Source organism: Crassostrea angulata, chromosome 8 (assembly GCF_025612915.1).
Source record: "Crassostrea angulata isolate pt1a10 chromosome 8, ASM2561291v2, whole genome shotgun sequence".
NCBI lineage: Eukaryota > Metazoa > Mollusca > Bivalvia > Ostreida > Ostreidae > Magallana > Magallana angulata.
In genome coordinates, this window is record NC_069118.1 from 22,334,994 (window position 1) to 22,357,335 (window position 22,342).

The 22,342-nt window shown below is 32.7% G+C and overlaps 1 protein-coding gene and 2 long non-coding RNA genes across 4 annotated transcripts; 1 reads left to right on the top strand and 2 right to left on the bottom strand.

The window, feature by feature from the left end:
* The first annotated feature begins 2,247 nt into the window (after positions 1–2,247).
* LOC128161555 (uncharacterized) lies at positions 2,248–3,558 on the top strand. Its single transcript, XR_008240386.1, has 3 exons — positions 2,248–2,632; positions 2,816–2,873; positions 3,088–3,558. It is a non-coding gene; the product is annotated as an uncharacterized LOC128161555 (long non-coding RNA).
* Positions 3,559–14,741: 11,183 nt separating this feature from the next.
* Positions 14,742–18,380, bottom strand: LOC128161554 (uncharacterized). The gene is made up of 5 exons (XR_008240385.1): positions 18,223–18,380; positions 17,832–17,936; positions 17,493–17,529; positions 16,227–16,374; positions 14,742–15,002 (listed from the first exon to the last, which is right to left on the bottom strand). It is a non-coding gene; the product is annotated as an uncharacterized LOC128161554 (long non-coding RNA).
* Positions 18,381–19,177: 797 nt separating this feature from the next.
* LOC128160267 (uncharacterized) lies at positions 19,178–20,957 on the bottom strand. 2 transcript variants are annotated; one of them, XM_052823563.1, is made up of 2 exons: positions 20,003–20,957; positions 19,178–19,810 (listed from the first exon to the last, which is right to left on the bottom strand). In XM_052823563.1, exons 1-2 carry the CDS (start codon positions 20,394–20,396, stop codon positions 19,320–19,322), a joined length of 885 nt encoding a protein of 294 aa, XP_052679523.1. In that variant the 5' UTR covers positions 20,397–20,957; the 3' UTR covers positions 19,178–19,319. The 2 variants fall into 2 exon arrangements, with proteins under 2 accessions (XP_052679523.1, XP_052679524.1); XM_052823564.1 differs by having other exon boundaries at positions 20,234–20,953.
* Between the last annotated feature and the right edge of the window lie 1,385 nt (positions 20,958–22,342).

The window sequence follows — 22,342 nt, forward strand, 5'->3', positions numbered from 1 at the left end:
TAATAATACTTGTCCATCAGAGGCAAGTATTTATAACTCACAAGCTGTTCTTCTTAAAATGCAATTTGATAATACAGAACTGTCATTTAGAATTTATTAACAGAGAACACATTCATAAGTATGTTTCAGATAAATAATACAGTATAAAAATCAGGCAGTGTATAAAAAATGTCTTAAACATCGAAAAGAAAGGACAAACTTGTTAAAATAAAAAGATAAAATTGCAAATTAATGATACCTTTCAGTAAAAACACAAATCCAACCTTGAAATAAAATAACTAACAACACCGAACATCCTAAACTGTCCGATTTAATTTGATTTTAAACGAGCAAGCAATTAAAACTCTTAAACCACAGAAAAAATTACATTTACTGTATAGTTTATCTTCGTCCATCACGATTTTGATCAGTTTTATGCAATACTGATACTGTAGAATAGTATATTTTTACAACAAATCAAACATTCAACACCGTTAACATACTCAGTGTTATCTTTACCTCTATTTAAAAGGACAAAGAAATAAAATGACATTCAAATATCAGGAATTATAAATGTGTTTATCAGCTCAGTTTATGCGTTGTATTCACCATTGTTCCACCTAATGACTAGTAAAATGGCTGCTTCACTGTTTGTTCCTAAACGTCATTTACGCAATAATGAAATTCAATATTTCGTGCTTAACTATAACTCAACTCAATGTCTATTTTTTGGTAGCAAGTTTCCATCGACAAATTTACATAAACCCTGTTTTCGGTTATATATTGTGTAATGAAAATGCTATTGGGATTTGACAATATTGCGCCTGCCAAATATAATTCTATTTCTTGTTTCATCTTCAAAATATTATCAGGATCAACTCAAATATTGGATGAGTTGTTTCATTTTCCACTAACTTGAAAAACGTTGCTTTTCATAAGAAAAAAAATCAAATCTTCTTATTATTAACTGTTTTATAATAATGTTACCAAATATTTTGAAATATACACACTAATTCTAACATCAGAGGCAATGTTACCTTTATTGATTTTTAGCTTTTAAAAACACTCTGTAAAACCATTTTCAATGTGAATGAAATCGCGCAATAGGGCTTGAGTTGATCCTGATAATAATTTGAAGATGAAACAAGAAATAGAACTAGACACGATCTCGTTGCGAGCAACGAGGAGGTCTTCCGTCCGATTTTTAAAAGGTAAATCACGTCATCGACTTTAATTTTCGACAACAAAACATGATATGGAAATAGGAGTGAAGTACTAATGCTTACCTGTAATGCTTTTTATAAGTTCTCTTACGTTGCTTTTTTAAATACTTGCATTTCTTTCAATTGAAAAAGACAAGATTAAACTTTTTTACCTCTGGCCCCTAATATCCCTAGTTAGGTAACGCATGAGAAAATCATTATATTGTAAGGATATATAAACGTATTATACCTAAAGTCTGTCCCAAGATATTTTTGCCACACATTCTCTAAAATTATTTGATATTTGTAAATATCTCTTGATTCAGACGATGTTCATTCGATAGTATGAACAAATCCCAAGATTTCCCTTTTGAAACGCCCCCTCTAGCTTGTCAGGTTTTAATACACGGCTAAAAAAAGAACGTCTACGGGGATTTTGCATTGCATCAGCCATTATAAAGCCCGGATGATAACTTTAAAAAAGTGTGCTAGATATTCCGAAAGACTTCCGAAGTGAGAAAAGATGTAAACATTCTCCATTATAAATATCCGTAGGAAATCTGTTTTCGATCCTGTGAATGTTAACGAAGGAAAAATGGTAATTTGTAAATGAAGTTTGACCCCTAAAAACGTTATTACCTAATTACGTAACACATGTTAAAATCAATAGATTTCTTGAATACATAACAGTTGAGATCGACACAAAATTTTAAATTTTGTTTAATTCATGTGATTTTGAATGACAACAGTTGTGAATGGAATTGGAGATCATTGTGGAGAATAAGCAGGTATTGAAAATAATTAATGCACATGATCATGCACATGACAAATAAAGTGTCTTACACATAAAAAGCTGCTTGGTCCGATTTTCAATAAAATAATTGTACGCTTTTAAACGATGGTTATGCTAAGTATGTGTGCAATAATATACGTTGCAGTACATGTAGTTTTCCCTGTCAATTAAGCCATATTTCAATGAAAAAATTATGTACTTGTTGAAACTCGTTGAATCCGGATGTTGTTTATTACGGCATGCTGTTCAATCCGGCGACATTATTCAGCCCCTTGACATTTTCCCATCATTTTTGTTTTAAAAAAATTTGTGCAATCCGGATCCTATCTATTCTGTTAACCGGTGCAATGAAAAAGCCTACTGCATATTATTAGTGAGAGTTATCTCCCGTAGTCCGTCCACTTATCGATCGATCGGCCTTCTGCGAGATATTAATGCTCAATTATTGACCAATTTTTCTGTCGTTGCTATTGATTTAAACAACTGTTAATATAGATCCAAAGAAGCAACTTTTTTCAGTTAATACCGTAAAGTCTTGTTATGAATTGCAATTGGATAATTAGATTATAGTTCACCCAATTTTTTTCAGGCCGTGATTCAGGATACTGCGGGAGTAAGACTGCCGATATCGTTTGTTATCCCCGTTGCATGGCTACACGTACAGAGTTGCATATTATTCTGTCAAAATGCTCAATTTTTTTTTATATAAAATTCTCATTTATATTAATATTTATCTATTGTTTCCCTGCATCAAAACAGTTCTCGCCATCAGGTATTTCAGCCACCTGTTGACTTGTTAATGTTTTGTTTAACAATTTACGGTTAAGCATGCACTTTTCAGGTAAATCGGATGTTTGAAAGATTATCAATAACGACGATTTAATTCAAGGATTTCCATCGTATGTATTCCGTTATGGATTTATTGTTTGAAAAAAAATATTTAAAATGAAAATTTGTACCGTAAATAAGATCGATGAAATCTAATATAATTCAGAACAATTGAACATTTTGCAAGAATACACGATCAGGACCTACTGCATTAAATGCTGAAATTAATTTGCAACAATATCCTCTAAACCGGATGTTGCCTAATCCGGCCATTTTTTTTTTCAGAACCACCCTCCGCCGGATTAGACAAGTTTTGTTGTGTATTCGCAAAATAATCGACATAAAAGGGTTTTGCGTTCTTTCGCCGCGTGTTTAAACTGGCCCCTTACGTCGAAGCTAGTATGATTGTATTACGACTTTGACATCTGTTTTTTTTTATATAATCTATTATAACATATAAAATATACAGCATGACTATTTAAACAAAAATAAAGCAGTGTACATTTGTTCATTAATAGTTTTGATGTTTACGTTGTTTATAATCATTGCAAAACATGCAGGATGAATAAACTCAATCATTCGGAGGATGAAACCCAACGGTTTCCTTTTTTAAACATTCCAATGATGTATTTTGGGGGGTTTTTGTATGCCCCAAATTTATTTTTATTTACTTTGAATATTTCTAACGTTGAAAGGAGAGCACTTCCGTTTAAATACGTCTATAAATTTGTAAGATTATTCATTAGGTTTGCAAGGAAAATTATTTGATACTGTAATGGCCGAAAAATCGGAACATGCAGCTTGAAGAAATTTCTCAACTTATTATACCTCGAAACGTTATTTCAAATTAGGCACCAAACAATGAAGGGAAATGGAAATATTCGGCGGATCCATATGTTAAAATATTCTTATGATAAAAATTGGTATTTATGGCAAACAGATTAATCATTTTTTATCTCTTAAAATATAATCGCACCTGTGTTTTGTATCCATCTCTTTTAAACTCTTTGTAGCCAAATCTGTCAAAATTCGTGGTCGTTTCACCCTCTTGTTGCAACCCCAAACCCCGCTGAAATGTTCACAATCGATGCGCTGGTGAACGAAAGACTCGACTAGAAAAACTTGCTGCATGGGCCGTCTAACATTATTAATTTTAATGATGAATTCAGAAACTTTTACATTTCAAAAAGTGTCATTTTTTGTTAAGTTACAGGAACATTGTCATTCATGCACATAAAATTTGTACAAATTAAGTTATAAGTTATTCAACCAGTGTTTGAAATTTGAGACCGTTCTTGAAATATTTCGGAAAGAAATTTTAGGGGTCATCCTTTCATCTTCTTATCGGGCCCGTGTAACAAATTTGAGCCATTTCCGAATAAATGTGTGCACAAAATCGTTAATAAAAGAATGCAGGTAACGGGAGCTTTTCACACGGGAGCAGGGATTGCTTTAAAACTCATATTTACATGTATTAATTTACCTTGTAAAATTATCAGTCATAGGCATTAGATAACTGATATTGCCTGATTGGCGAATTTGATTTGCCTATTGACTCCATGACATCTACAATTTCGCTTAGTTAAACGTACACATTTTAAAAAAAATGTATATATTATAAGCATGTACTCCAATCAGGTGTTGTACTTTACAGAACGTTTTTTACGCGATCGCCGAGCGCGCTTCTTTTTGGGGAAGAACAGTCCTAATCAGACAGCAAATACATAATACAGCATACAGACGTTTTTATTAATATAATTATATATAATTTATGAATAAACTATTTAAGTGTGCTTGAATATGCAAATTTTAAAGCCAATTCGATTTGTATTAGACAATTAATCTACTAAGTCTAGTGTTCGCCACTCGATCTTCAACTGTCCGAATACAGTCAAAACTTTTACAATGAATGTACATGTACATTACATTTTTAAAACTCACATATTCTTTCAGAATCAAAAAAAAATAATTAATAAATGAATAAAATCAGCAATGAGTTTGCTTTTTAATGAATCTGACTACCACTGCGAAGAGGTTATACAATATTGTGACCCTTATTATTTTACGGCCTGAATGTAAATAAAACATCAACTTGTTTAAAAATGGTTTGTTTTATCGTGCCCGTACCTACCGCAAGCATGTAACATTGGACTTCTTAAGCTGCCTTATCTCGAACGCTTTTTAAATATATTTCAACTTTTACTTACTACATCCTGCTTAACACACTCTCTCTCTCTCTCTCTCTCTCTCTCTCTCTCTCTCTCTCTCTCTCATAACTCATAAAAATTCTAATATTTTGTTAGCCAAATGAAGTATCACATTATCATAGATATGTGAATATCGCCTATATTTTGTTGAAATTGGTAGTGTAATGCATTTAATTCTCAGCAGCAAAATGTCACAAACGGACACAAGTGAATTTATTTACATTTCAAATCGTACGACTGTAAAACGTACAATTGTATTATATTCATTGATGGCAGCTTTTTTTCCTTTATTATACGAACTATGATTTAAATCAATGGTTTGATGCATCGTTAACCAATATAATTGGAAATGAAAATAACAACGAATCAATGGGCATTGGAATGTGTGATAACGTATAAACACGAGAAGCATGTGTCCTACAGTGAATCGGCTGTCCACTAGCGCGGCATCTCCTCGGCCCGTGTTATGAAAATGTACACTCAACGTGGTGGGTTTGAACTGTTAACGTTTGCAGTTTGATAACTGAATTTTATTTTCCAACAATAAAACTGTTTCATGACATAGACAAGAACACAAAGAACGCCTTTTTTTCAATGACAGCCATACTATCTATTTTTTTTTCAATTACGAGAGCAAAACAGCAATACTTCGTAGGCAATAATATAGTCTTTTTTTATTTACTCTTTAATATCGTTAAAATCTGAATTCATTGTGTTTGCAGCTACATAAATAAACCCGTGTGTGCATTACAACAATGCGTATATCTTGTGTATTGGATAACGGCAGACCGCTCGCTAGTCCAGCCGCGACCTATTTTCTCGGCCACGGGCAAGGATTGGATACGTATAATTGTTTACATACATGAAGCTCGGAATACAGCTAGCAAGATTTTAAATGCGACTCAAATACATTGCATAGAAGCAATTCTTATACACATAATATATTTCCCTAGAAAAGAATTAAACTGTTTAAACACTTTCCGAATGCAAGCTAGTACACTGTCTATGGTATTAGGTAAAGGTATAATCTTTTTTATTTACTATTAAAATCATTAAAATCGGAAGTTTTGTGTTTGCAGCTACATAAAAAAAACCCATGTGTGCATTACAGCAAGACGCAAATCTTGTGTATTAGATAACGGCAGACCACTCGCTAGTCCATTCGTGACCTATTTCCTCGGCTGCGGCAAGGGATCGGATACGTAATTGTTAACATACACAGTTCGGTATACAGCTAGATTTTAAATGCGACTCAAATGCATTGCATAGAAACAGTTCTTTTATCCATAATGTGTTTCACTAGAAAATAACTAAACTGTTTAAACACTTTTCGTGTGTAAACCGGTACCCTTTATGTCAGTTATACGCACAAATACCCCGTTTATTTGCCAAATAAAACACAAATACATGGTAACAAGTCTGGCTTTTTACACTCATATTACGCAATACCCGAACAAAATATTATTGTAACGACATTAATAAGATCATAATGAACAACTTTTGCCGCGACAGCCATATCGAAATCTTAACCGCTTTTGAGTTATAAAGTGAAAACTTTGAAGGGTTCTAGGTCCTTAATTTGAGGGGCCAGCCCCTTTTTCTAGGTGTCAAACTAAAGGTCTTGTAAATATAAATATTTGTTCTTCTACACGTCTTAACAAAATATTTGTGAGAAAAAAGATAATCTAAGAAAACCAAGCAAAATCACAACGCTTTTTTCATCTCATTTTTCGAGCCCTACCGAGCTTTAGCGCCTTTTGTGCCTGAAATTTATTAATGCCTTATTACATATCTACAATCTTTTGTCTATCATTCCTGAAATTTTGAACTTAATATCTTTTATAGTTTTTGATAACTCTCTTGGACAAGCCGACACTCTGAAAATCAAGAAAACGTCGATATTTCAAAAACGGAAATGACGTCATCAACCAAAATAATTTCCGATCAAGTTAAAAGTAATGTCAATAAGATCTGCAAATTTTATTAAAATCGATCAAACAGTTTTCGAGTAATCGCTGACACAAAATCGGTAAGAAAAAAAAAGGAGAAGAATGAGAAAAAAAAACCGAAGAAAAACAATAAGGTCTTCCGTTGGAAACGGAAGACCTTAATTATATTTGGCAGGCGCAATATTGTCAAATCCCAATAGCATTTTCATTACACAATATATAACGTGAAGCTTCAATTTATTAACGTATCTCTCTTAATGCCTTTGACGAAGCTAGCCCTTGCCTTATGCAGATGTAAATGTTTTCGGTAGAAAAACATAATTTTGTATGATCAGAAATAGTCAGTTTTAACATGTTAGTTGATATGAGTTATGAAATAGGTTAACCTGTATGTCGATAACTGGTCCTATTCAACGTTTGTTCTATTATCATAGAGAAATTCAATCAAATCATCCTATTGCATTGTCGTAACTTCTATTGTTGCTGACGTTACTATATAATTATGCTGTTCCAAACTGGTGCTCAGAATTTTAGTGCAACATGGTCCAGTTTAAACTAAATAAAGTCTATTGTAGGTTTAACGTACATTGTGAAGTCGCCATCAGAAATAAACATGCACCTGAATATAAATAACCTGCCTGCGCAATGGTAAATCTTCAAAAGTTTCTTAAACAGAAAGTTTTTTAATCATATAAGTGCATTACAATTTTATCAAAATTATATTATCTTTGCCCTCAAGCTTTCGACTGTTGAACTTTTTTATCACAAATTTAGATACAGTGTATTAAGGTGGAAAAGCACATCATCACAAAATGGCTGACATCTGATAGAAACGGCATTTCCTTTTATGAAAAGGATTTTATCGATGGCAACATGTTACTTACTTCATAGCCGAGATGATAACGTGTCGGGCTTGTGATCATTCTGTTCGAACCCTCCACGGGCTTTTTTTGTTACTTACTGGATTGAATTTTTTGAGATATTAATTTCTTATCCTCAGTTGCAAATGTTTTGCTTATTTGACATATGTACAGTTTATTTACAATTATTTCTTTCATAATCAAATAATTTACTTTAAATTTGAATGACTTTTTAGCTCACCTGAGGCAAAGGCTCAAGTGTGCTTTTCTGATCACAATTTGTCCGTTGTCTGTCGTTGTCGTCGTCGTCGTTGTCGTCGTCGTTGTAAACTTTTCACATTTTCATCTTCTTCTCAAGAACCAATGGGCAGATTTTAATCAAATTTGGCACAAAGTACCACTAGGTGAAGGGGATTCACGTCTGTTCAAATGAAATTAAAGGGGAGATAATTGAGAATTATTGAAAATTTGTTGGTATTTTTATAAAATTTTCTTCTCAAAAACTATTCCGCCTGAAAAGCTTAAACCGGTGTAGCGACATCCTCAGGTTGTGTAGATTCAAGTTTGTTCAAATCATGGTCCCTGTGAGAAGGGTGGGGCCACAATTGGGGGGTCAAGTTTTACGTAGGAATATATAGAGAAAATCTTTAAAAATCTTCTTCTCAAAAGCTATTAGGCCAGGAAAGCTCAAATTTGAGAGGAAGCATCCTCAGATAGTGTAGATTAAAGTTTGTTCAAATCATGGTCCCCAGGGGTAAATGTAGGGTGGGGCCACAATTAGGGGATAAATTTTTATACAGGAATATATTGAGAAAATCTTTGAAAAAAAAATCTTTTAAAAACTATTTGGCCAAGAAAGTTCAAATTGGCGTGTAACCATCCTCAGATAATGTAGGTTCAAGTTTTTTTTCAAATCATGGTCCCTGGGGGTAGGGCGGGGCCACAATGGGGGATAAATTTTACATATAAAGAAAATCTTTAAAACTCTTCTTCTCAAAACTATTTGGCCAGGAAATCCCAAATTTGAGTGGAAGCAACCCCAGATCGTATAGATTCAAGTTTGTTTATATAATAGTCTAGGGGTATGGTGAGGCCACAATGGGGAATGAATTTTTACATAGGAATATATAGAGAAAATCTTTAAAAATCTTCTTTTTAAAGACTATTTGGCCAGGAATGCTTAAACTTGTGAAGAGGCATCATCGGATAGTGTAAATTCAAGTTTGCGAAATCACAGTCCCTAGTGATAGGGCGGGGCCGTGATGGGGGTTTGAATTTTTACATAGGAATGTATAGAGAAAATCTTTAAAAATATTTTGGGAAAGTTTTCGGTCCAAAACTCAGTACTTAGTGTGAAAGCACAGGTTATGAAGATTTAAGTTTGATGAAACCATGATTCCCTAGAAAAAAGTGGGGCCACGAAATGGAGGGGGTATATAGGAATAAATCTTTTTACAGGTACAACAACAAAAGGGGCTTGGTATTTACCAAAAAAAAAGTGGATAAAAATTGGCAGATTTTCAGTTTTTATATCAAGATCTACTGTACGAGGGTCAATCAAAAAATACGAAGACTTTTGTCATAGCTATGTTACTTAACGTCATATCATTACTAAATTTGGTAGACATAATTTAGCAATAGTTTCAGACAATTTGCAAGAAAAAAAGTTAATAAATTTCTTTATTTCTAAGAATTATTTAGAATTTAATCCTGCAAAAATGAGGTCACGGCGCACGGTCAAAATTTGTGTTATGTCAACAATAAAGCATATAATGTTGAAAGTATAATCTCTATAAATTTGGCTTAAAACCAATTTATATTAAAACTTCAAATTTAGTATAGTCATGGTATTCTATGTTCCAAATAATGACGGGATACATTGTTTTGTCGAACAGATATTAGTAACTAAAGACAGATAGTCCTCTTTAGAATTGACTAAAAACATCGCCGTCGCCTGACGTCACGGCGCAACGAGAAGTACAAATAAAATGGATTTAACTAAGGAAAAAGCCGATACAAGCTGTGAAAATGCTCAATGGTGCAAAAAATAAGTCAACAATTATTTGCAAGTTTGTGTTTAACTGTAATAAATTTTGTGGGGGTGGTGGTCATTGTATTTTGAATATGAGACAGTCCGAAAGAGAGTAGAATATCTGTATATATTTGTCATAAGAGAAGTAACGTCAACCAACGTTCAGGGTTATCCTAACTGTGAACTAAGATATACACGGTTAGAAAATGAAAACATTGAAGAACTAACTTATGATTCTTGAGCAAATGTGTGCAAATAAGATGTTAAGTGGTTCAGTGCCATTTTAAATTGTAAGGAGAAAGGCACAAGAGACTAAGCGTGATATATAGATGGAGTATATCTATAAACTGTGCGTGTTTAATTTTGACGTCATGTTTTGAACGTTACCGTGCGCCGTGGTGACAAAACATGTTGATTTTAAAAAGGGGTAACAAAAATACCGTTTCAATAAATGGACTAAAACTTCGCATATCAATAACATAAGTATTGGTGCACAGATTAATCTGTTAAGTATGACTTTCATGAAAAATATACGATAGACAGCCGCATTGTCTTCGTATTTTTTGATTGACCCTCGTACTTAGTTGTCAAGATATTTTGATACTGTAATGCTAATTTGATCAGAATTAAGGCAATTGTTGCTCAGGTGAGCGCTTTGGCCCCTGGGCCTCTTGTTTCAGGTGTGTTATTCCACCTCAATGTATATGTTGTAACGATTATTTTGTTATTCAATATTCCCTCCGGACTGAAAAAAGTATGTGTTTACTCTAAAGATCGTCTGATGTAACAACCAACTTGTCGTTCGTTTTGGTTTTCGTTTATTTTATGTTACATAGTTTGAATATCGACTTGTAAAATGCACTTAAAACTTGATTTGTGTCGCTGAAATGATTATGTGATATAAAACGGGGAAAAAAGTAACAATGTAATTACGCATCGATTTTCCGATGCAACTATTGGAAATGTGGAAAATAATTTTGCATAATTGATCGATTCGTTTGGCAAAGAAAAATATCGATTACGAATCAAAAAAGAATTCATCCTCTTTACAGAAAAAGTTGCATAAGGACGATTTTGTATCTATTGTCGGAGATCTAAAAGGTCTGAATAGATCCTTAATTGAAATAAGTTTGATATAGAAATATAAAATTCATCTTCTTAGAAACTACAATGCTATAATTTTTTAGATTAATATGCAGTCATCTTTCAATATTGTAGATTCCTCATTATAAACAAATCTGACATTGGGGTCTCAATGGTTTAACCCTTTAAGAGAGAAATATATTGGAAAAGTAATATTCCCATCAAGAGCTACAATGCTATAATTTGATATATAACTATGCAAGCATTCTCATTTTAAGTCATATACTAGGAGTTAAAATGGTTTGACCAATTTAAAAAAAAAAAATTCAAACCATGACCTTTGACCTAATACATATGACCAAGGTGTTCAAATTTCAATAAGAAATATATAGGAAAATTGTTTAAGAATCTTTTCCTCTAAAAAAACTGTTTAATTTTAGTGATATTACTATGTAAACATTTTAATATCTTCACATCCCTATTTTATGGTCACAGTGACCTTGTTTTACTATATAGTCAGTGTATTTTGCAACATCGTTATATCTTTGTTCAAAAGTAGGTCACAGTAATCTATTCAATTTTTCTCCTTCTTTAAGTTTTCAGCAAATTTCAATTAAGATATAAACATAAAATTTTTGTAAAATTGTATATTTCATAACTTGCTTATACAATAAAAAAAATACATTCGTATTAATCAGTCAGTTGGTAAACATTGTTACCATACTCAGTAATTGAATATGTTTGTCAAAAATTAAATCAGAAATTTTAAATTGTCAACGTACAAGTTAAACTTTAAAATTATTTTACTCTTCTTTTTAAAGAAATGATTTCAACAAAGGAACTGGATTCCGTTTTAAAATCCTATCTGAAAAACTAATTCAGCTGTTACTTTTGTTTTATTGTTTTGATATACTGGCAACTGTTTGCATCTCATACGTCAAAAGATGTTACAAAATGCTTTGCATTAACGATCACATTTGTGAAGTAGCATATAGTCTGTAAATCAGTATAATTCCAATCAGTATGAACTGCAAGTGCTCGAAGTAAACGGTTGGCCATGTACAAGTTTTTGCTTTGTTATATTTATATAATAGTGTTGTGTTGTGCATGTACTATGCCTAAATAGTAGTCAGGGTTTGATACATGGTGCACGAGCCGGAGGCGAGTGCACTATGTATCAAACCCTGACTACTATTTAGGCATAGTACATGCACAACACAACACTATTGTTATTATTATGCCGACTGTTAAATGTACTGACGTGCTTTGCTATAAGTAGCTCTGACGTTCGAGTGTTGACAAGTCCCTTAAAATAATCACCGGAAAAGCAAGCGTTTGTTGTTGTTTTTCAAATTACGTGTAATCAATTGATTTGATTGTTTATTTAATCAACAAGTTGTTGTACAATAAAAAGTCAACAAAGATTTATGTTCTTTTCAAGAAACAGAGAGACGTTTGGCCTTACCGAGAAAACTCGAAATGTTTAGCAGACGAAATCTCAGTGAATTTTTTTTCTTGAACATTCTTTATCAAGCGTCATTTAAAAAAGCGTTTTTGTGATTCTCATGTAGAATTTCTTTGAAAAATGTTCAATCAATTTGTTTAAAAGTTTATAGGAAACTTTAACTTTAAAATTACCGTCAATAATGAATTTTTTTTTGGAAAAATGAATAATTTTAATTGCTTGATGTCAGTCGTACATATCTACGTTTTATATACCTAAATACCGATTGTCATAATAACGACTAATTTAGCGTAGCGGTAACGCGTTTGGCTTCATGCTAGGATCAATGATTTTAGCGTCGTGAGTTCGAATCCCGCTGTCGGTGCTTGACAGATTTTCGTTGAAAATATTCGCCGTGCTCTATTTCGGCATAGTATGCTTACGCTATATAAATCCTTTGACACTATGCGAAAATAGATCAGTAATGAATATATAGTGACAAACTGACAGAAGGTTTAATAATTAACAATAAATATGTCAAATAGTATGTAAACTTTAAGATTAATAACATGCATGTTTCAATTGTTTATAACTTTTAAGTATTATGTATATAAAATGATTTGTTATACATCAAAATCGATAATGTACTGTTTATGTTTGTATTTGCTGCACTTTATTATCATTGAAAAAAACATTATGAAATATTAATAGTAAACACTATCAGTTGTAAATGTAATGAAGTGACATTCTAAATAAAATGAATGTGTTTGTGGGTTTTTTATTAAACTGTACACGTTTTGACCTTATGCAATTCTAAGATTAAACATTAGTGTATATTATTAATTGTATTATTTATTATAAAGGGTATTCAACCCAATTTATTAAATGATTTAGATAGTAAGAGGTTGTATAGGGATTTACCCCGGGTTGTATTCCATACACATTGCTGCAGGTCTGTAGCTTCCGGTCTAAAAAATTCGGATGGACGACCTAGGAGCAACAGGGCCACCCATTAAAAAATTGTATATTTATTGCGCAGAAAAACGTGCGCAAGTTTTGGACTGATTTACCTTATTTATACGCAAATTCTGTGAAAACAATTAGTACCGTTAAATTCGTTATGCAATTTACTACTGATATTGCCTCTTTATTTGCCCCAGACTTTCTCTGAAACACGCTACCGACCTCGGAAAATCAAGTATGTTGAATTTACATCGAGATCGAGAGTCGCTATTTTTACATGTAAACAAAGTGCACCACATGAATTTACGGGACCGGTGATGGTGTTTCAAAGACAATAAGAGGCAAGTGAAGAGACGTTATCAGTTATCAATTTGACATTGTTACAAAATTAGTAACTCCACACAACACAGCAATCTTTGAAGAATAAATAATTTATTTCCTTGCGTTAAAGAGCATCTATATTCTATATATATGTTGTTATCATCTTAAATATGATTTGTTTTACATCTAAATTCTTTTATTTATTCTTTTATTTCTTACCCTCAACTCTCATGAAACATTCTGTATAAATAGTATCCATATCGTCAGGACATAATTCCGCTGGTATTGCATATTTTAAGTATTCGTTTTTGCAATTCATTTGAACAAACAGTGCATTTTCCCTTGCTACACTCACGAAAACAATTTTCTTTAGAATATTTGAATCGTATACAAAGCTACAATCTTCGTCTGGCAACAGATAATAACCTATCATGCGTTCAACAAATTTGCCCAGATCCTTGTCCACAAATCCAGGAACGTATTTTTTCTTTAAAGAATCAAATAAATTTGTGTCAACATCTTTAATATCAATTCTTCCATTCTGCAGACTCATGTATGCTAATATTAAATACTTTCCACCTTCTTCTAATGTCAAATCACTTTTTAACAAAGCAACTTCATCACTCATCGATTGAAGCGGATTTCGTAGAAGTTTCTTAACTTCATGCTCACTTGATTGTTCGCATATCCAAGATATCAATGCCGGAAAACCAATACTGTTGGAAGTGAAATCCAGTAAATCACTTTCTGATTTACAAATGATTTCCGCTAGTTCTATGGATACATCATATCGCTTCATCAGAAATTCTAAGATAAATCGCTTCTCACCCTCGCTTCTGTCATCAAAATCTACACGCACCTCACCGAGCCAGGTTTCAAATTGATTACATCTAGAAGGTTTTCGCCAAACGTACGATGGGATGGTGAAAATTAAAAATGGAATATTACTACTTTTTGAATATTCTTTCAAAACATTGATTGTCTCCTTAAAACGTTCATCTAATTGTAACTCGTAAAATATTCCATCAAAAATATAAATATCGAATTCTTCTAATGCTTTCGTTTGATATGTGAGTAAATCCACGTAATTAGAAATCCAAACGCTTTTCGTTTCGGTTCCATTCTTTTTCAGATAAGTTACTAGCGATTTCGCTAGAAATGTTTTACCAGATCCCTGAACACCAGTTATGACAACCATTCTTTTCTGGTCTAGACATCTCCTAGCTTGCTGAAACGAGTATGATTGTTCTTCTGCCCTGTTAGATTTACCAGCTCTATCACTGAGAAGATCTTTGGTCTCTTCCAGTCCGATGTCATCATTTTGTGGAGATTTTTGGCGACCTAAACATTGAATAAACTACTAAAACGCACTGTAATCTAAGCTAGGGAAGTCCGTTCATAACTGTATCAAATCTAATAGTGTGCACGTTTGATTTCTAAAATCTTATTGTGATTTTAAGCGGTTTGTGAAAAATTAAGATTTATCTTTAAAATAAACAAAAAAAAGAAAATTAACAAATTTATTGCATCTTAAAAATATAACCAACGTCTAAACAAAATACATTTCAAAATATATCTTTATAATACAAATAATTTTGTTACAAATCATTCAGTAAACAGTAAAAAGTTTCAAAAGGCTTTCCTTTTTTTGAAACTGCCATGATATTAATAATTTACCGTACATATTTAAAGAAATTGACTTCTTATAGACCCCTTCACGATAACTGCGGTACTGCTATCTTGCAGGGCAAAATGATACACTTTGCCGAAATTTCAGTAGGTAGATAATTAAATGACGTAAATGAAACAATTGACGTTACGTCATATTTCACCAAATTATGTCATATTGCCCTGCAAAAGAGCAGTACCGCAGTTACCGTGAAGGGGTTAATTGTTATCTTTATGAATTTTTGCGGGGAAGGGTAGGGTGTTTTGGGTTGGGATTCAAAAGCCCGAAAATAAGCAGGTGATATTAACAATTAATTTGATTGAATCTTAATTATAACGATGTTTAATAAATCTTATGTCAAAAGGTAAATAGATTTGATCCACAAGAATCATTACTAATTCGATGCAACAAATTTTGAATTCTTTATTATTTGGGGTGGGGATTTAAAGCCAGCACATGTAATAGGGTAAGATTAAGATCCAAAACATAAACAGACATTAAATAAATGGCGATTGTGTTTAACTAGTCAGTAGTATATCGTTCCCACACGTATTATCGCTTTTTAACTAAAATGCCTCTATAACGTCAACAGCAATGACTCAGATGCAAATTGGTCTTTTCTACAGTATGCATGTTACAGGAGTCAAACGTTAAGTAAACACTGCGTTTTTACTCAAACTTTACGCAGTTTATGAGTGTACGAGTTTTTAGCCTTATTTGATAGGCGAGTCGGTAAAGTTAACTTAGAATCCAAAATTTGGGATTTGTGTAAGGCTCCAATATATTGAATTTCTGCTTGCTGAATATATACAAAACGTAATTATTTAAATAATAGAGCATTCAAGCATTGCTTATATAAATAAATTTGTTCATAACATATTGCATCTAATACGTACGTTTGTATAACAACACCGTGGCAGCTACAACGCCTGCTATAACTACCACTAGAACCAACAAACAATAAGGATGATCCATAACATTGGGCTGTTGTTATTCGTCTCAGAAGAAGCATTGGTAATTGAGGAAGGGAACGTTGTTGTGGGTCTGAGACGTGATAAAATTAAAATAGAATAACATTATTAATTATCATACAGTGTCCAAAATCATAAGCTATTGTCTTTAAAAAGTTATTATTTACTTACTCTATGGACATAAGTATGATATAGTATTTCTGAATTGAACTAATTAGATGCTTACTTATGCAAGTAAGCCGTACAATCAAAAGGATTAAATTACCGCGTTGCAATTACCTACGCTGTCGACTAGATGTAACTAGTGCCTAACTTGGCCTCTTAAATGAACATTATATTCTTTTATACATCGTTTTTTTTTTTGTACATAGTTTGTCCAACTGTCTTCATTTATTAGAAACTTATTTAGAAATAATTTGATTCTGGTTGTAACAAACTTTCTGATTGGCTAAAAAATTATTTTATATCGTATAAAGAATGTTGCCTACGTCATAGTAAGACTAACGTCTAAAATGTATCAATACGCCTGGCGTTACGTTTGAATTTTGTACAAATTTACATCATTTTAAAGGTAAAATGACCGTTTTTATATACAATGAAGAATAAAAAAAAATTAATTTTAAGCAAAGAATTCAAAATTTATTTTGTATACGATATAAAATGGTTTGTACCAGCTTTCTTGTAAACCGCTTCGCGGTTTATAAAACGTAAACTGCGCCAAACCAGTTTATATCGTATAAAACAAATAAATTTTGAATTCATTCCTTAAAAGACATAATTTTAACAATATTTCAAAAGTTTTAGTTTTGTTTAAAAATGCATGATTGAACAAACATAAAATTGTCATTATGATTTGTATATTGAATACTACTGACAAAGGTCCGCTCTATGGTTCTCATCCGGAAAAAACTTGAAGAAAAGTCTTTCTTTTTTTTTACTTGTTCTGTTTTTATTGTAAAATTAGCGTCATTTCTAGCCTCGTATACTGTCAGTAATTGAAAATAAACAAGACAAAATTATATAAATACCCTATGTCAACTCCTCCATTAAATGATAAGTAATATGACTTTACAGCATATCTTTTTAAAATTAAAATGATGATCCTAGCTTTGTAAGACTTGCAAGACACCATGCTAGATGTATGCATAAGTAATTATGTAATGAATGTATAAAACTGTAAAGTCAATTTACCTGAAACTATTCCTGTATCAATATTTGCAGGCAAATTCTACAAAATTATTAAAAAGAAGTTTGGATTTCATTGATGGATTTCATGTATTATTGAATAAAAAACGAACACCTGCTACGTATTGCAAGATGATTGCAACACCTTGCAAGGGCTAATGGGCTGTCGGTTTTTAAATTATCATATCTAATGAATGATTATATTGAAGAAAAAAAATGTTATTCATGAACGCAATTCCAGAATCAATTCCAGAATAGTATTAAGAAACTTTTAACTAAAACAATTGTACCTTATCAGATTGTAAATATTGCATCTTTTTTTTTAATTTTGTTGTAGCAACATACCGATATCAATGTCATTAGATCGGTAGTCTTGTTGTGGACATTTGCTTTGTGTACAAGATGTGAGGTCTAATGTTCTGGCACCAGTGTTATACATGGCACATTTACCTACAAGTATTTTTTTTAATTAATCTCCACAAAGGTACTTCATACTGAAACATAAACAGCAATTGGTATATTAGTTGAATTATATTTTCTCGTGTTCCTTTTTAAAGACACAGATATGCTTCTTTAAAATTCATTAAAAATAAAAATGACGTCTTTTTCGTTTTCTTTTTTTTTAAACATGATTTTATTTAATTAGTACCTGGAAACTGCCTTCATCATTTCGTACCTTATAAGTTGAAATATACATATACAGCAACATGTCATGTTAAAAAAAATCTAGACATACCTTTTTCAACCCATATCGGTTGTATACACACCCATCCAATTCTATCATTTTCATCTTTAATACAATGGAAATATTCAGGGTTAGGACAGTGAATGCTTGCTTCAGACGTCCAGTTCCCGTACGGACAGCTCTTATTCATAAGGTGGAACATAACTAAATATTTTGTAACTACTTTCGCTTTGAACACTGGGCAAACCTAAAGGAAGTATTTAGATAATATCAATAAACCTGTCTGTTATTTAAATGTTTACAAACCGTGCCTAACTGGTTTAAGTTGATGCCAAAAGTAGTCATGTTTTTATTTGTGAGATCTTTAAGCATTCGGCATGGATTTTAATTTTATTGCTTTTAAGTGTATTTTAACTTTTGACTTCGGTTAGATTATGAAGTTATGGTTAATATCAGCATTTTGTTTCATTTCTAATGGTTTCCGGTATTTATCTCGATTACGCGTCAGACTTAATTTTAAAATTAAAACAAATCCAACAAAGTGAAGCTAATTTACATATCAAAAGATCTAATATGCAACAGCTGACCATTTTAATCATCATAAGCCTCAATATATATAGATAGCAAAATTAGCAATGAATTACGATATATGGCGAAAAAAGGTTTCTTTGAGCTACCTTTAAGTTCAACATATTTTAAGGCTGTAAGATACACCAATGATAAATTATATCAAATTACCAACAGAATGTCAATCTTTACTCTCTACGATGTAAATCATATTTTTGGTCCTGCAGAAACTTAAAAAGTATAAACGCGTGTTCCAGGCTTGCACTAACAGTGGCAATATTTGATAGGGGCTTCCTTGTCCGGTTTGTATCATTGCTGCGATGGTTTTGCTTTGATGACCTTTGTGTTTTTATTTCTGATACACCATGGTTTAGCTGTGCTCTAACAGCTGTGGTGTATCCAGATAAACCATATTCAATAAATAAAGTGAAACAAGCAAAAACAGATTTATTGACAAAATAATGAAAAAAAAATGTTTCCTTGCATATATCAAAACACAAACTTTTTTAAGCATGACACTGAACCGAGTGCAAAATTAGGATCCAAAAGTGCATAGTTTTAAAAATTCACACGCATTTGTTTTATACCGTAAAATTAAAAACACAATTGTTAAAGACTGACTTCGAGGAATCACTTTTCTCGTCGATGTCGGGATGTTTTCCTAATAATGGCGATACATCTAGATCAATCTCGGGCGTTAATGCAATCTCACATTTCGTCTTCTTAGGCGGATCCAAAACTTTCGAAACACTTTCTTGAAGAACGGAATTTGTACGCTTGTACTTCCTAACAGCGGATTCGGACCTATGACCGGTTCTACTCATGATATCTTGCTCGTCGACGCCCGCTTGATACAGCTGGGTAGCACAAGTCCTTTTACCGGAATGATTTGTAAAATTCCCGACAAGTCCAGCGTTTCTGGTTATCTCTTTCATCAGACCCTTGATTTTGTTTATCCCAAGAACCTGCTCGCTGTACTTGATACCACTTGCCAAAGGTCGTCTGTAAAATGGACCCCTGTGTCCGAGGGCGTCGATATATGCCAGGTAAAAGTCAGCCAGACATCTCTCCGCTGAAAAAACAAAACAAGAATTCGATGGTCACGTTAAATACTGTATTTACAAATATAAAAAATTTAAATACAGCTACTCTATTTCCATAATCCTAATAACGGGAAACCTTATAAACCAATATCTCATGGGAAAATGCACATTATAAAAATATACATTTTATACTTTAATAATATTTACAAAGTTTAACTCACCATTGAGGCAGTAGTGTTTGATGTCCTTGTTTTGCAACTGAATATGCCTTAGGCCTCCTTTATAAGTTTTTGATGATCGTCCATGAAAATGGATGTATTTCCCTCTGTCATCACAGCCTAAATCAAACTGATCGCATTCCAGTGATTTGTGTTCATCATACGCACGTAGCCCAAACAGTTTACAGTTATAGAAAAACACTGTGTATTGCAACGCTTTAGAAGAATGCATACCAAATACTTTTTGGCTCCAAAATTTTTCTTCGTCTTCTTGTAAAATTGGATCCGCCTGGCGAACTTTTGTTCCTAATCCCTTTGACAGCAGTTCTTTCATTCGCGCGTCCAAAACCCGCTGAAATACAGCAAATCTGTGATCCTTTTCGTCTAAAAAGTTCATATTGTGAATGTTTTCATCCCTCGTAACGTAATAAACCACACACAATGTAGTAGAGCGAACGCGGTGGGTATTCCGATCCGTCTTGTTTTCTAACCTCCAAAACAAATCGTTGCATCCAGTAATTAAGAGTTTCACTCGTCATCTCGGTCAACAGTGGTACATTGACCCGCGCGATACGCCACTTGTTAAATGTCTCAATCGCCCACTTGGTATTCTTGCGCGTATTTGAATTTGTTTGGGAGTCAATTAAACGTTGAATTTCATCATCTGAAACCTGACCAAATCGTTCTTTTTTCATTTTATCGTCAACTTCAGATTCGGAAGTGGTCGAATTTTGGACGTTTTCAGCAGCAGTCTCCAACATTTGTAAAACATCTCCTATATCAAAATCAACGTCCATGTCGAGTTCATTCTTCATTTCCGGTAATTCACTTATTTGGGAAAGAGTTAAAGAATCAAACGAATCTTCCATAAATATTTGATTTTCTATAGATTCCGCACATTGGGACAACAAAAAATCCATGCCGTCCTCCATAATTAACTGTCTGCAAACTGAATTTTGGTTTCCAGATTGAGGTCCGATTGGTCAAATTTTAGCCGCGCCAATTTCATGTTAGATCACAGTTTTATTATTAAAACTGATGCAATAATTTGAATACGCAATGATACAAAACATTTAGAGTAACCTTTGAACTCGTGCATCTTCCGATACCAGTCTCGGGGGCTCCGCCCCCTCGACCGGTATCGGAAGATACACTCGTTCAAGGGTACTCTAAATATTACATATCAAACTGTACCCACTATGAGTAGGATTTTGATAACTAAAGACATGACGTGACATGATTTTTGATCATACTGTCGTATAAGTGAATGTAAATATGTTCAGGTCCTTGATATTTATGCGGTCAAGATAGATTGTAATTCGTCAACCTACTTTTACTATAGAGGCAAGCACACAAGAGTTTACACGTTTTAAATGAAAACATGAGCGCATGACTATTCCAATTTCTTTCATGGATATAGATGATTAATATAGCTATTTTTATTACTGTGCATAAAAAGTTTGTCTTTAAGAAATTCATTTACTGGGGATTTGTTGGGATTTTCATATTTTTTCGTTTGGTATTTTAATTTCTTTGTCATATTTTATTCATTATAACCATATAATCAAAGGCAGACGTACTAGGCTCAATTACTGAACTTATCAAAATGATTGAGAAACCCTTAAAAAATAATATTTCATGAGTCAAGAATAATAAACATTTTTTGTGGCTGAAATATTTCGCACATGTGCCCTTCATATATTTCCTAAATGCTTTTCATTCTGTAGCATATTTGTGGTGTTACAGATCCTCACTGACGTAAAAAATTAAGAACTTTTGCATTTTAGTAGTCCGAAAAATACATGTAAGTTTGATCGATTGCGTAATATGATTCTCTATCGATTAAGCAAAGGAACTTTTCCTTGATTCAAAAACAATAATATGACTTGTATATGTCGATGGTGAAAAGTTTGTCCCAAAAGCTGAATGCTGACCACGACATATGAATAGCGTAATGCAGAATGTTTTTCTTCTTTCCAATCACAGCAATGGGGTGTATGTCAAAGTGTTTGCATTTTTGGTTTCCTTTATTGATTAAATTTTTAATTTTGTTTGTATCGCATGTCATATGTATATTTGATGTCCTTCATATAATTTGTGATGTAATTAATTTACCCGTTATCATCAAAATGAGATGTTTTTATGTGGAAACGCTGTTCAACGTTTCTCATCAACGATGTAGCTTTAATGATCGAAGAAATCTAACACACTATTATATAACATTCAGAACTGTAAAATATGTTTACAAAATCTATCATTTGTAGACCCAATTGCTGTATTGTCATTTTTTCCCCTCTGTATGAACACATTGAACTCAACCAAATAAGTGATGCCTTATACTAC